Source organism: Anopheles cruzii, chromosome 3, assembly GCF_943734635.1.
Source record: "Anopheles cruzii chromosome 3, idAnoCruzAS_RS32_06, whole genome shotgun sequence".
Taxonomy (NCBI): Eukaryota; Metazoa; Arthropoda; class Insecta; order Diptera; family Culicidae; genus Anopheles; species Anopheles cruzii.
The window spans coordinates 38,138,623-38,154,402 of record NC_069145.1 but is presented as its reverse complement, the minus strand read 5'-3'; the positions used below and the strand labels follow the sequence as shown (position 1 = coordinate 38,154,402).

The 15,780-nt window shown below is 48.9% G+C and overlaps 1 protein-coding gene across 1 annotated transcript in view; it reads right to left on the bottom strand.

Annotated features, from left to right (window-relative positions):
* The window catches only part of LOC128274357 (G protein-coupled receptor kinase 2), a 48,822-nt gene extending 34,606 nt beyond the window's left edge, over positions 1-14,216 (bottom strand). Inside the window, exon 1 of the mRNA XM_053012524.1 lies at positions 14,165-14,216. Coding sequence (XP_052868484.1) covers positions 14,165-14,216 — 52 coding nt within the window. The remainder of the gene's footprint in view (positions 1-14,164) is intronic.
* Between the last annotated feature and the right edge of the window lie 1,564 nt (positions 14,217-15,780).

Sequence of the window (15,780 nt, the reverse complement as noted above, 5' to 3'; positions counted from 1 at the left end):
GGGTTGACAGCGGCCCAAACAACCCCACCGGAAAAAGGGCCCAAAACGATAGCGATGGTGGGCCTTCGGTGCGTAAATTGGAGAAGTTTTTCTCGATATGTCGTCGGTCGCGCCGCTCGTGACATAAAATGTGTGGCCCCTTAAATCGGTGTTAAGAGGCAAGCGGATGGATCAACACGGGCGCGATTGTGACGAGAAAGAAGCAGAACCACCGTTGATAAACATAACGATGAGGACGCCCCGGATACGGATCGATAAAACAATGAATTTTAACCATACGATGCGGCGGTTAACAACACGCATTTTGTCGCTGATCGGAGTCAGCTCGACGCCATATTGCGTATAGGTTTGCACACTGTTCTTTTTTTGGTAAAAATTTCAACCGACCATGAAGTTATTGTAATTGGCCATTTTTTCTTGGAGCACCAGTACACAGTGCGGCAAGAAAGTTCCGGGCTCGAAGCAATAATTTATATCAATATTATTATTCTACAGATCCGATAATTGGGATTTCTTGGAAACCTCACATAGGGGTTTTAAAAATAGCGGTTGATTTTTGTCCTATACTTTGCATTCGTAACGCACATCGCACTGCTACTACCAGCGGTCAAACTGTTACTAAATCCCATACAAAGCTTGACACAACAGCCACGAAAATGTTCAAAATAATACATAAAGTCAGTGGATATTAGTGGGTTTTCCGCCATCCCCAAATACGACAATTCTGCTTATTGACATAACCACCGAGGAGGAAATGAGCCTAAAAGAAATGAGCTTTTCAAATTCCGTACAATTTGAGTTAAAGGCTCACTACTTTGGAAATAAGTTTTCATTGTTTCCAGCCTTTTTGCAAGCGTATAGCGTCCCATTTCGTGAATGTCAATGTTTTTACTAAATGTCTTCGATTTCCAGAATCAAAAATACCTAAAAACCGCCTTCCAACAAATGTTTTGCCATTTTTGTTTCGTTGCCTTAAAATGCACCACGATGTTCCTACATTTATTTCATGTTCATCGCACATAAAACATGGTGATTCTAGAGGAGGTTTGCTTTTTTGGTCAGGTTAAAAATAAAACCAAAAGGACACTGCAGAACGTCTAAACGAAACCGTCAAACGATTCTCCTCAAAGCCCTGCGTTACGCTCACCAAACTTCGAGACCTCCGACAAACAGATAGCTCCGGTCTCGAAACTTTCTCCCCGCACTGTGCATAGGAATTGCTTTTCTGATGCCTAGATACCGTTTGGCGCACTGATAGAGGTTCGTAGGCCCGGTGTCGTACCGTTTTCGCCACGTAACAAAAAAAAAAAGGAAGCGAGCTCGAAAGGCGCTTCCAAAAAGGGCTCGCTGAGCAGAATGCATAACATTCTGCTGCACTTATCCGCATCGCCTGTTGCCCATGGGCACATACGCACCACAAATCGCTGCGGTTCTCCGTCACCGTTCGCGGTGGTAAGTGACGTTATTCTAAACAACCTTTTTCCGGTTATCGTCAACGGTTCCCCCCTGTTCGTAGAGTGGTTGGCTCGTTTTTTATGTTTTTTAAACCACCATTGCTTTCGGTAACCAATCGACCGCGTTTCGGGCTCGTGGGAATCGAATTGCGGTCACCCAGCGGAGGAGCAGGAGGAGCCGTAGAGGAACGGATGCATTTCCATTACAAAACTGCATTGCACGGAATGACGCGCGACATGCATCCGGGCGACATCGACAATAGGTCGGCGGTAACACACATAATATCCTACGTCAATCCGATCGATTCGGACGCCAGTTTAGCCGCGGTGCGAGGCGCGGTGGTTGATCGAATTTCGGTACGATGCGCGCGTTACATGATCGGAAGGATCGACCAACCGACCGACGGACAGGCACATTCCGGTGGTCTGAGAACCCCAATGTATTTCCGGGCGACGTTTGCCAATCATCTCTAGACGGTTTTGTTGGCTTATTTTCCAGCTCCGTGGCCATGTTCCGGCCACTTTTCACTCCCCGATGGCACCAACGGATTCGCGCGAGTACGCGTTAAGCAAAGTTGTGATGTTTTTGATTTGTGGACACTTTTCATCGTGGTTTGCTTGGCAGAAAAAAGAACCTCGCGTCGGAGCCAATCACGAGACCATAAATAGGCAAAAGTGCTTCATAAAAACATCATACAACGAAACACTGCTTTCTTGACGAAATATGAAATGTGCGACGTGTGAGCTATTCGTTTCTCGGCCAGGCGTAACATGGCCGGCAATCCGTCCCACACACACCATGCCGATTGCCATGCAAATCCGTAAAGGCAGCAAACGCAAATATGTCGGGTGTGCCCGTTATTATGCCTCCCCATTTGGAGCTCCCTTCGCAAGTGCGAAAGTGGTCTTCGGTGCAGGTCCGGCGCACCAGAACGTGGCCCCGTACGTCATCGTCATGTGCATCGCATTTCGTGACCGTTATTCAAAACACCTATAACCCCACGCTGATGATGATGATGATACCTTCCTCCGGTCCGACAAGGAACCACTCCGAAGGGGTTCGTCGCACGAAGGTACGAACCTCCCTCGGCGAAGGTTGCGTGCGACGTACGGGTGCTTTGCTTGCACAAAACCGTACGTCTTCTGGTACCGTAAGAACACGAGTTATTAAAATCCGCGTCTGGACAAGTCCTGGACACGCGAAAAGCTGAGAATATGAATCGCCAGACCACCCGCTTGGGTGTTTGATTCAGCGCCACTCCAACGTTATTTATGCGGCACCCGAATGCTTGGCGTGCATGAGTGCAAATTATTAATGCTTTGATATGCTTTTTTCTCAAAATAGACGTTCTTCCTGGGTCTTGTGTTTGTAACTTTTCTATTTCAACTTCTCTAGGGTTGAGCCAATAACTTTAAGAAATTTTGGTAAATATGCACCCGTTTTGGGTCCTGGCAATTATTGTCTGCTACCAAGCCATACTCAAACCAATTTTGGACAGTTTTTGCGTCTACTTCTAAGGTAAATTAAGATTAAGATCCTTTGAACATAATTTTAAAAAGGCAAATAATATTAAACCGATATGTCAAAAGGAACGTTAAATTGATCGTTTGTTCGTCAACTTCGACTCTATTCTATCTACAAACTATTTTGGATGCTCTTGCGATAATCTAATTTTTCATGGTCACAAAACATGGGAAAAATACTTTTCTGTTGTTCCTGCCATACGGCAAGCGTAATGCTCTATTTGATTTATATAAACTGTGCCTTATCACAATGGAAAAAAACACAAAAAAAATCATATTGGTTAATGATTGGTATAATATTATAAAACCAATTAGAGATTATATTGCGAAAAACGTTCAGAGAAGAGATGAACATGAACCATCGACATGAAGTGATGATTTGTACATGTTAGAGCATTGAACTATCCATTAACCGATATGACAAATACAACTGAATTCTGAATTTGTACAAGCAACATGAAGAAGTGCCCAAACAGCTTGAAACTTTTCCGCAAATTACAACAACCTCCCCGTGAGACACCAGCGCGAGCCACGACGTCACACGACTCCTCCCTTTAGGAACCGTTTCGGACAGAGCTGTTTTAATTATGCGAACCATAGTCCAAACGCGCGCGTTAACGATCCGTTCTAGTGCTTCGTTAGGAAAAACTGCCTTAACGATATTTGTTACACGAAACGGAGCGCGACAGCGCCAAAAGGTGTGCCGCCGCTGCCGCCAGTCAACCTCCAAATCAAGTTCACGTTCGACGTCAACTGCACCTGAGAACTGGCCGGAACCGAGCGAGTACACGATGGTTCCGACCGACCGTTAGAAGTGCCATCAGCTGTGAGCGCGCGCGGCGGCCCGTCTGGTGGTGGTGGACGAAAAATCTTTAATTCATGAAACCACACTTAATTATCCGCTTCTCAGCCGATCGGCGACTACGGGCTACCCCCTAAAACGGGCTGCTGCGGCTGAGCGATAGCCGTCGTCGTATGGGCCGGCCCCGTTCTTCGTTCTTGGGAGACGGCCAGCCCGAGCCCGGCCGTGTGACAATGGCTAAGCTTGTCAGATTACTCGCTGTTCGGTGAAATAACGATGCATAAACCATCTTTTAACGGCAATTTAGCAGCGAAGAGACGGCGAGACAAGACTTTGATTGAATCGGAGTCGGAGCGCTCCAGGACATTATGAAACGTCGCATGAAATCGGAGCCCGCCGGCGTATCTGGTTCTGCGCTGCAATACCTTCGCCAGCGATTGATCTTCTGGGTGATTGATGGACATCTGAGACGCCACGATCGTAACCGATAGCTCTCGATGCGCGTCGCCATCGCCATCCACTTTGTTGCATGGCCAGCAGTACAATTAAGGAACGACGGCGGCTATGCTATGCTCGATTGGACCCGATATGTTTAATTACTGGTGCGATTCTACGGATGACGGAATTCCAGCGAGCCTCACCATATCCAGCCACACCGCAAGGAGTGTTCTCACGGTGCGCGACCGTGATGGGCCCGTGCCGGGGCCAGCTCACGTCAATGGCGTAGCAAGCGAGCAATCCGTAGCCATTCACTGCCATTCCGACCCAAAGGGGCCCCCCATTCACGACACACCGATTGTGAAAAGTCTTGAATCCCAGTTCAAGACCTTCGCGGACAAGGGAAGCTACTCGGCTCAGGCCGACTGATTACACACCCCAGTATCCCAGCATCCCATCTACAGGCGGGCGCAGCAACTGCACGCCGCGTGTCCTTCGAACTCTCTTTTCTTCCTGAACCATATCGGAGAGGGGGGGGGCGACCGGGGCGGACCCCAGGGACAGGTTTTACACGGGGTGTACCAGTTCTCCAACAGGCATTGGTAACCTTCTGTTGACACGCAAAACGCACCCAGAGCAATCAGCCGGACCGGACGGACATCGCGGACCATACAAAGTTGTCGGACTCGCGGAAGCGGATCGAAATAATAACCAGAGTATGGACGATCGTCCTCGCGCACGCGCGCGCCACCGTATGTGTGCCTGAGAGGCCCACCATGAGCCCTCTTGTCGGTCCGCTAGGCGGCCGATGTACTTTTATGGTTATGTGGATCGACGACGACGACGCGTACACATCTCGACGGTTATCAGCGTCACTCTTCAATCTCTGACGCCATTCCGGTCGGCCGATGCCTCTTGTGCGAAGGTAAAATATGTGTCGGTTCTTGACCCACATCTCGCGAGGAGATCCGCAGAGCACGGAACGCGTGGAACGCAATAACTGTTGGAGTTGAAGTTTGCCCGTTTCATTCGCACCCCGGAACAGGGAGACCAGCAGTGCCACCAACTCTAAGGCGTAATATGACATCATCATCGGTTAACTGATCAAAGTTCAGTCACCAAAACAGACACACATACGCCGATTGGGTGTGCTGACCGATAAAAAGCATTCGTTATCGCTATAGAGGAAGCCACCAGCAGCACGTCCTGTCCTTGTCGTGCTGGTGGGTCTATTTTGCTGTCCGAATCCTATCATCAACAAATACCAATCGAGTTCCTGGGGAGTTCAATGTCAACGGCGCGATTCCTTGAATCGTGGAAAGTGGCGTGTTCTTCGTCATTCGACAAGTTCGCAGAATGGCGCTGGCGCATTCCTCGTCCGTTCGAAGTGAATAGTTTTCCGTCTGCAGTTCGCAGCTACTGCTACCAATTCTCCAACTCCAGCTCCTCTCTAGTTCAGCGCCCGTTGCGCAATCGCGACAAAGTTAATCGAAATTTCTTTCGATTCAGTCGACAAGTTTCTGCACCCATTTTGGAACGGTTGAATGCTGGATGGCGGAAGCGCTGGAATAGAGCCCGGGAAAAGAAAGTAGAGTCATCCTCGGTGAGCCTTCTCACAAAGGAGAACACACTCCTGGACTTCGGTGCGATCGGTAGAAAGGTCTGCTGTTGTTGGGTACTTTGCAGTCGCACCGAATGACTCGAGCAGAACACGATGATTGAGCAGAAGTTACTAGCACTTTATCTACTCCAGCCGTAGTAACCGAGGCAATGGTTACACGGAGTGGACGATGCAGTGATGTACAGCCGAGTGGCTTCTTCGGATGTTTTTCTCTTGTTGCACTGCAATCACCTTTACCTTCACGAACACAATGTAAGGAAGGTGGTTGTCCATAATTAATGCTATGTTTACATTGCAAATGTACCCGCGCGAATACATAGGTGTGTTCAAAAAGTTCTGAGAATTTTTTTTACTCGGGCTACGTATGTTCGATTTTCGATTTTTTGTGGCGTTAGGTTGCTACTCATGTCAATCACTTATGTTGAAAAGTTCGGACATTTCGAGTGATCAGTCAATTTTTGACAGCCCTTTTTGCTTACACGTGTTTTGGCTCATTTTCGGGCGAATTGCTCGAAAAGTGCCACTATTGATAAAAAAAATTGCAGATGAATCTTGGGAAGGTACTGAAGGTTACGAAAAATTGGCATAATATTTTATAGAGCGACAAAACCAAAAAATATTTGTTTCGTTCGGACTCTCAGTGGAATGTTCGACGACCTGCTGGCAAATAATTGCATCCCAGGTTTACCAAAAATACTGTAAATCAGAGGTGGAAGTATCATGATTTGTGGATATTTTTAATGGTCTGGTGTAGGATCCCATTTCAGAAAAAAAGGACCTTGAATGCTCTCGAGTATAAATCAATCATGGAAGACGTCATACTGCCTTATGCAGAAGAAAACATGCCATTGAGATGGATATTTCAACAAGAAACCGATCCCAAGCATACGTCGAAGCTTATCAAATCGTGGTTTGAAGGAAATAATGTGTCAGTTTTGCCTTGGCCAAGTCAGTCTCCTGACTTAAACCCTCTTCAAAACTTGTGAAATACCTTGAAGCAAAAGTTAGCTAGACAATATTTTTCAAACAAAGATGAATTGTGGCAAAAAGTGCAGCAGAAGTGGTATTCCATTTCAGTAAAAACTTGTCAGGATTTGGTCGATTCGCTGCCAAGAAGAGTGCTCCTAAACAACGGCGGATACACGGGCTAATTTTGAAATAAAATATTGACCTATTCGCAAAAGTGTAAACCGTGTAGATTCATTAAAATTTGCCTTATTCACAGATTTACCTATTTTATTGGCCAGGTCCTTTTAACTGCTTTCTATTGTAATAAGCGAGTTAGTAGAATTTTTCACCTCTTTTAGATTATCTTTATCTTATTTCTAGTAGTAGTATCTTGTGCTAATATTGTAATATATGTGAATGCAATAGGTTTTGCAAAATGATCACACAATGTAGATTAAATACTGCTACCTATTTTATTGGCCAGCAGTTTACGAAGACCGCGTAAATACAAAAGTATCAGAACTTTTTGAACACATCTCGTAGTTAACAGAGAAATCAGATTGAACACAATTATCGATGCCCAAAAACATTGAATTTCTTATGTTAGTCCTTTGAACAAGGTAGAGAATAATACTTCAACATTCAACCAGCACTCAAAACCGCATCAAGGCATGTAGCAACGTTAGGCAAACTGTTTGGTCCCACTCTGGCGCCCTCTAGTCTAACGTCTGGACTGTCCGTAGGTGGACCGACCACCAAGATGGAGTTGTCATTCCGCAACAAATTGGCACACATCTTTCTTTGAAGCCTGCCGCCAACGCCGGAGACGTCCGGTCCGACAATCCGGTCCGACCCCGAAAAAAAATCCCCTAAATCCCCCGTTAACTACTCCCCCTATGTTTAGGGGCCTCAATCGTCGTCGAATCATGCAGTTCCTGTTATCCGTCGCCCGAAAAGTGACGGCACTCAATTTTTATTTTCCCCCCTGAACAACGAGAGCGTTAGAAACGGTTTCGACAGGGGTGGCGTAATTCCATCATTCAGAGGCCTGCGTGCGTCGGATGGTTGTAAAAATTATCACCAGGCCGCCCCCCACCAAACCTCGTCGGAACGCTTCACACCGGGGCGTTGAAAGTCAACACTCAAATCTTGAGCCAATCAAACGGCGTGGAGAGCTAAAAACTCATCCGGCCGGCCGCGGCCTACAAACGAGTATAACGAGCACCACGACGACGACGTCAAGTAAGCCTCGCTGCTACGTCAATGGTGATCATCGTGCGCCTCTCGATCGTGCGCCCAAAGCTCAGCCAGCCCCGTTGTGAACGGCATGTGATCGACCGACGGGCACGACGGGCACCTATTTACGTTTATTTGCATCGCCAGCACCGGACGTCGGATCGGGCAGGTGAATGGCGCAAAGTAGTAGCCGCGCCAACCAGCATATCTCACCCGCGGGTCGGCCGCCCCGGTGTCGAGAAGGTGTTATAATTCACTAATTATAAGCAGCATCTCGTTACGTGTCTGCGCGCGCGTGCTGAACGCGGTCACTGCGGCAGCATCCGTTCCGAGCGGTGCATCATCCATCACTGAAACAAGCGCCTTCGAGGCTGCGCCTTGTTCACTCGGCGAACGGGAACACGTCCAATTACGGAACGGGATAATCGAATTTGTGAATGTGAGAATCAAATTATCACACCGACGGACCGTGTGATGGTCGGTCTCTGGTCAGGCGGAAGCCGTCGCCCGGTGCACCAACCGTGGCGCACATCCTGCAACATGGTGGAGCGGGAAAAATCGAAGACACTGATGTCCGCTGTGAAAAGAGTCAGTAATGTTCACGGGCGGGTGCTTTCCGGGCGATGGCCTGTGTGCTGGAAGTTAATTTCGTTCACTTGACCGACCGAGCCGACGCAGTTCTTACTACTTCTGCTTTCGAAATCAGAGGTGGAAGATGGTGTACGGCGGCGTACAAGAGACAACACAACCAAACGTCTAACGTCACTTCATCTTGTTCACGAGAGACGCTACAACGAAGGCCACGGGGTCTCTACACACATTGCTGATAATGAGCCAGGGACCATCGCGATTATCGCCGCGATGTGCTGAATTCGCGGTTCAGCTCGAACTGGTCCAGGCCAGTTTCAACCGTGAACCGTTGTCGGCCGTCGGCCGTCGGCGTAGTCGGTGGCCGGAGAACAGCCCAACCGGGTTCAAGGTTCACGGTACAAAGATTGTACTCTATTGAGAGCACATCATCACGCGGGGAAAGAGACCACCAAGAGTCGGAAATTTGCAAAGCGATAGTAATGATCATTGTAATTCAGTCTGACGACAATAAAAAACAAAATTATAAGCTATAAAAGTAACATCCAATACGATACGATCTTGTGATTAGGTTTGTTTCTCACCGGTTTTGGGGCCTTTCTTGAGCGGTTTGGTCAAAAGGTAGGACTGGTAGGACTTATCTTATGATTTAATGTTAAAAGGACAGATTTATTCAGAGTTTAAACGAATCCTTTGTTGTTCATATCGGTGTGCATCGACCGTCTCGGTGCTTCTCTAATACTTTTTAATGGATAACACTCAGCTAGTCCCACCCATACCTTACAGATCCCTATGCCAAAACAGAGCAAAACAATTTGCGGCAGAATCGGCTTTATGTGAATTAAACCTTGCACAGTAAAATGGGGGGGATGTGATCTGTACTGTTTGACTTTGCAATATAAACCAATGACCCTACATAATGGCATTTGTTTTAATAGCGATAAATGAATCAAAACAAATTTACCTTAGTTGATTATGGAATCTTAGGACTTAAGTGTAAACCTATTGTACTGAACAGTGATAATGGTTTCAACGGGTTTCATGCAGTCTTCGACCATCCCAAAAATAATATATTCTCACACTCAATGGCCCCAAATCAATGATTGGGGGAGAAAAAATCGAATCATCTGACTAATGTCACCAAAATTGAATGGAAAACTCAGCATTGGGAAAAGGAACGAACCTTCGTCCCGTTGTTTGCGCCACTTGCTAATTCCACAACCAATACGCGCACTCCTGCTGCTTCAATCTGCCCTCCGTAAATCTGGCGAGCGCGTATCACAAACAAAATCAAATTCCAATCTCGCGGTGGGACAGCATGTGGCGCAGAAATAAATAGCAGGGCGCGACATTCGGAGCGCGGCGTGGTTGTTTGGGCTCTCCTCTCGCAAGATAAGCGCAAACATGGAATTGCCGGCGGTGGCGTTGGGCGTTGGGCGGGTTGCGCGCTTATCTGACGCGCGCGGGCTTATGCTGTCAGAAGGTCTTCCCGCGGACCGACCCGGTGGTGGTTGACGAACCAGCGACAAAAACAACAAGGGGAGCAGCAGGGCGCGCAACAAAGCAAGGCGAGCTTGGTCTAAAATGAAATTATAAATAAACTGCGCGCGTACACGGCGTGGCCGGCCTTCTATAAAAGTAGGCCCGAGTGCGCGGTAGATGATGGTGATGAATTTAGTGGAATACCTTGTTTTTTTTCTGGAGCCACTTCTCTCACACATGAAGCGGGATCGGGAACCACATCCTCCGGGATATCTTGCGGTCGCGACTCAGGGAAAAGGGATCGGGATTTAAAATGCCAATACTCGCACCCCAGTCGTGTTTGGTTCTTTGCGATGTCGGCCCAGTTCGTAGGCAGCGAAACTTTGCTTGCTCCGGTAATGTACTTGGCGCGTATGCATTATTCCTCCAGTCCACATTCGCCTTGCAAATGCACGCAGAGCGACCGCGCGTTAGATTGCTCGGTGCAGCAGAATTTGTTTACGCACCGGCGGAGCCGACTGACCGCTCCCCTTCGGCTCATCGACTTCACACGAGCATTTCATTAACCTCACCCAAGAACGCGCCACCTACGCGCGAACTTCCGCCGAACCCCGCGTTGAGCTTCCGGCACCCGGGGTGGCTGATAAATTGCCCGACACCCGCCCCGCGGCGGTGATCCAGAGAACGGCGGGACGAAGGTCGGTTCGGTGTGTGTGTTCGTAGTCCAGCGCCAACGCCCGCGATCCCCAGGCCAGTGTCAATCCGAAGGGAAGCGAAAAAACGGCGACCAACGAATCCCTCCGTCAATCTGTCAAAACAGCATAACCGCACAACGTAAACAGCTTCCTGCCTGCCCCCCGCCCGGTTGACAACTCCCGGGCGAATGGAAATGTATTCGAAAAAAAAACCAACAAACCGACCCGCCCCACTTGACTTTGGCCCGTAAAGGGTCGTCCACCACGAGCACGGTACTACTACAAGCTGCTGCTGCTGCTGCCCCTGTTGCTGACAACCAGACTACCCAACTTCATCTTGACACCGGGGCGGCTGGCGAATGACCCACGCAAAGGTTACCACCACAGTTCGTCCGGCTGTCCGTCACGCGCGAGTTTCGCTCCGGGCCGTCTTCGGGATCGTCTTGGAGGTGGTGTGCGCAGGGCGCAGCGCATAAACACGACACGCTTCACGCGCAACAGACAACTTCATCCCATCCGTCAGTCGGTCCCGTCTCCTTTGGAGTGTGGCGAGTGGCCTTCCGCGGGAGCTGCCTCTCTCTCCCATTGCGGATGATCCACGCCACCCGGAATCCCTGATTTCTACGCATCGAATTCAGTCCACGTCACTACAAGAGCCAGTGCGCAGCAATCTTAGTCCTTCGATGGAACGTTCCATTTTTTTGGAGCTGATAACCCAGATGAGGCCACCACGTTCTGCGACTCCTCTAGCTGAGTCAAGATTTGTCGATCTTTGGAGCTACTCCTCCAGATCTTCAAAGTAACAAAGATCAAAGGGTGACAAAGAAAGAAGTGCAGAGCACGAAGAACTGAAGCATCTTTTGAAACGATTCCTCCAGAAAAAAAGTCCAGAAGTGTGATTTCATTGACACCTCGCCGGCCAACCTCAAAAATCTGATGGAACTTTCGACCTTTAATCATCCAACAAACAAAGCAACGATCGCGCCTCAAGATTGGTTTGTGAATCCTTTTTTTCTCTTACCCATTGGCCCAGCTAGTTCTTTGCAGCTAGTTGTGTCTGGACCAATAGGGGATGCCCATGCCCACAGAGTGTTTGAGTGTCAAAGAGAACGAAACAGCGCTACGCAGCGCTGTTGACAGAAGAGAGAGAGGTGCGTCGGAACGCCAGACGTAACACTAGCGTGACGTCACCCGCAGGACCGGGTATCGAGGGCCACTACCCGGAGGACGATCTGTTTGAACAACTGACCGACGACGGGGAGCGAGAGAGAGAGTTCTGTGCACACATCGAATAATTACGTCGCACACACACTTGGGGGTGAAGTGCGCCGTGCGCGCTTCCGTCATCACCATCCCCCGTTCTGGCTTTTCTCCGCCGGTCCCCACGCTACGTCCACTGTCCCGGATGTCGGCTTTCCCGGAGTTGTAGGGCAAGGCCAAGATAACGAACACCTTTGTCGAAAGACACGCGCCGTTTCGCGGATTTGCCGATCGCAGCTCAGGCGCGCCCCACAATCGATAGCTTTAAGTGAGGCGGCGACCTCCACGACGACGACTGGCAAGTGACGGGGTGGCGCTGTTTGCGGATGCCCGAAACTTCCGGTAACGGTATACGAAGGGGTGCGTTTCCAATTTTTATTTATTTGCTCACTTTAACGGCATACGACGGCGCAAGTATGGAATCATCATGAAAACTGCCCGCGAACGGGTGCAGCGAGCGGAACTAGTTTGTAGGGCGATTACGAGCGAACCAATCAATCGGAAGACACGGGTAATTTTAGAGGGTGTTTTGGTGCTACCCTTCGGGGAAGGGCCAAAGGTTGATTAAATTTTAATTGATGGTAATGGATTGCGTTAGATTTAGTGCCAGCTTCTACCGCACATTAGCCAACAACCATTTCTCACATCGTCGTCGTCGTACGGCCGACGATGATCGTAATAAATTCGCTACCCACATGCCCCATCTGCACAACATTATGGGGCAACCACCACCGTCACCGGGCCCACAATTATCATTGTGCCGCTCGGCCCTCTACGCATCGTTGGAACAAACATTCTGTCGCCCTAAACGCATCATCGGGCTTTATAATAGTTTTCATCGCCTAGCAGGGCATCCACCAGATATTCCCCGGACGGCACTTCGATCCGCAAATGTGAAGCGATTTATGTAAATTTTCTACATAACGATTACGATAACGAGCGGCCGGGAGACAAACATTGTCAACTAAACTTCCCACACTCGAGAGGCACTCGAGATGTAGCTTCCACAGCATAAACGTTTGCTGGGAAGGTTATGTTTATCTTTATTGTTACAACCGAAACCGAGACCGCAAGCACCGGCGCAAGTGTCAATACGACTAGCGGACTAAAACACTAATAAATTAAAGGGCAGTAACTAAGAAACGAACGGCAAACAAAAATGATTTAATAGAAGATGACATGCTAATCGTAGTGATTTGCTTTGGGAACCCCGAATCAACTAATTTCGGTAACAACGCGCCATAAATTTCCAAAGTTACAGTGGAGTTTGTACAGTTGGTACGATTTAATGAACCATCATCACGGTAATGTTAATGGCCAGATTACATGCCAGTGCCTGGGATTGTCATGGGATAACGCGTAAAGAAAACGCGTGTGCCGCTTCCGTTTCCAAATTCTAATGATAGCTGCCTGAACGATAACCATCATCACACTGTGCCAATGACGCCATCCTTACTGCAATCATTCCTCTGCCCGTACCGCAGGACATGAAGCGCGATTCCATGGAAATATGCCGGTGCCGGTAATCAATTTAAATGGCTCGCCATTTTCTTAACCGCACGTGGAACTAATAGAATCCTACCCCAGCGGGCAACATGCTGAGCAAAGCAACCGCCTTTCGTTTCGGGGGCCGATATTGATGATCCTTTACCCGTTCCGAATTCCAAATCAATTGGCAGAACATATTTTCCCCTTTTGCAAGCGCAACACCAAACGGCCAGCGGCCGCGCGCACGGAATGCACCCCACCGTCCGGACCTCCGGTGGGGGGCGTGCGCTACCGTAAATGATGTTCCAGCAAAGCGGAGAACCCATCGGAGGAGATAAAAAAAGAGATACAACCCGAAACCTCTCATAACCGAGCCGGCGGCTATAAACAAACAAACTGGCCCAACCAAACAAACAAACCGCGACCGCAACAACAAACGAAACGAAGTCAACGAGGTAATGGACAGGCCGGTAATTTGGTGTTCAGTCTTCGTTGGTTTTTTTTTTTTTTGGGTGCTCTTCCCGCATTCGCGTGCTGCTTATCCGCGTGAATCGCTAAAAATAAGATATGCTCTCTCGCCCGCTCTCGGTCTACGACACCCCCGACGGGACGGTCTCGTAAGTCTTACCTTCTCGCGCCTTCAGGTAGACCGTATTGGCCACAATGTTCTCTAATTCCATTAGTTCCAGGTTGGCGGCTTTTTGTTGTCAGAATGGCGACCCGAAATAGAAGCTCCGCGCACAGGTTGTTGCTCACGGAATACGGGATGTGGCGGGCGATCGGAGGGCCGGGTTCCGTGGTTGGTGAGTGCCGCCGCTACCTCCTCTACCTGCCCCAGAGGCCGGCGGGCAAATCTCAGTCGCGTCGGGTTGCGGCACGACCGGGAACGAGCAGCGACGAAAGTGTCCAGACGGGCGATAGATTTACCGAAATTCTTTACGCCCGCGCCGAGCCGAATGTTTGGAAGGTGGCGCCACGTTCCGCCGAGCTGCGTGGTTCGTGAGCGGTATTTTTACTTTGGCAACACTTTCACTCTTTCCGCGAGCCGCGTTGCGCTTTTGTTGTTCACAAACCGTGAGCTACGCGAACCGGGTTACACAGCGCGATGGCGGCCGATGGTGGAAATCGCTCAACCAATGGTGCCACTTAGAGACGCACAACACACGCGGGGCACGCACGCGCCTGGGTGCGCGGTCTCTCTGGACCGTCGACGCGAACGATCTGCACGAACACGGCCGGCACTGGTGGTACTCCTGATGGCGGCGGCGGAATGTTTTCTCCCCGTGGGACGCGATGTTTCGATGCGATCGAGTTCCTAGTGGTAGGTCGGTGCGGCCCTAGAGCATCGCTTCTTCTCGTACCCTCCTGTCCGACCTGCGATCCGGGTGTGCCTTTGCGAAGATTCACTGCGACCATTCCATATCAGCGTGCAACTACAAGAGAGACAGCAAAAGAAACTGTGTTAATTACCTGTCACTCCAAAACTCCCAAATCTAATTGAATAACCGGGTTATAAATTCAGTAACTTCGGCCCCTTCTTTCCGTTCTGAAACCCGAGAGCTGACCAAAGAGCTGACCCCCAAATACACGGCACATTGCAGCTGCTTCACATTAAACAACCATTAGGACGGAAGTGTTCTGTTGTATACGAGGTGTGTTCAAAAAGTACTAATAATTTTGCATTTACGCAGGCTACATATGTTCGATTTTCGAGTTTTTTTGTGGTGTTAGGTTGCTGTACATGTCACTCACTTATTAAGTCCGGCCATTTTGAATAATCAGTCAATTTTTTACAGCCGTTTCGATTAAACAAGTTTCTCTTCCTTCAGTTTCCGGAACAAGAAAAGACAAAATGGGCCAGATCTGCCGAATACAGTGGCTTTGGCATCATTAGAGTGTTGTTTTGGCCAAAAATTTGCGTAGAAACCACGATGTGTGAGCAGGAGCGCGACAGCCAATTTTGGGTTTTCCACAAATCCGGACATTTGTGACGGATTGCTTCGGGCGAATTGCGCATAACTTGCAGGAAATATTCTTTATTGACCGTTCTATCCTTTGGCAACTCGTGATGCACCACGACCCTGCAATCGAAGAAAAGTTTAAGCAAAATTGTTCACATACAACCAAAATTGGCTTCTCGGCCGTCTGAACAAATTTTGATCCACCGATAGGTTTAGTTGACCGATTTTGGTTGGTTTGGTTTTAGTTGACCGATTATTCAAAATGGCCGAACTTTTCACCATA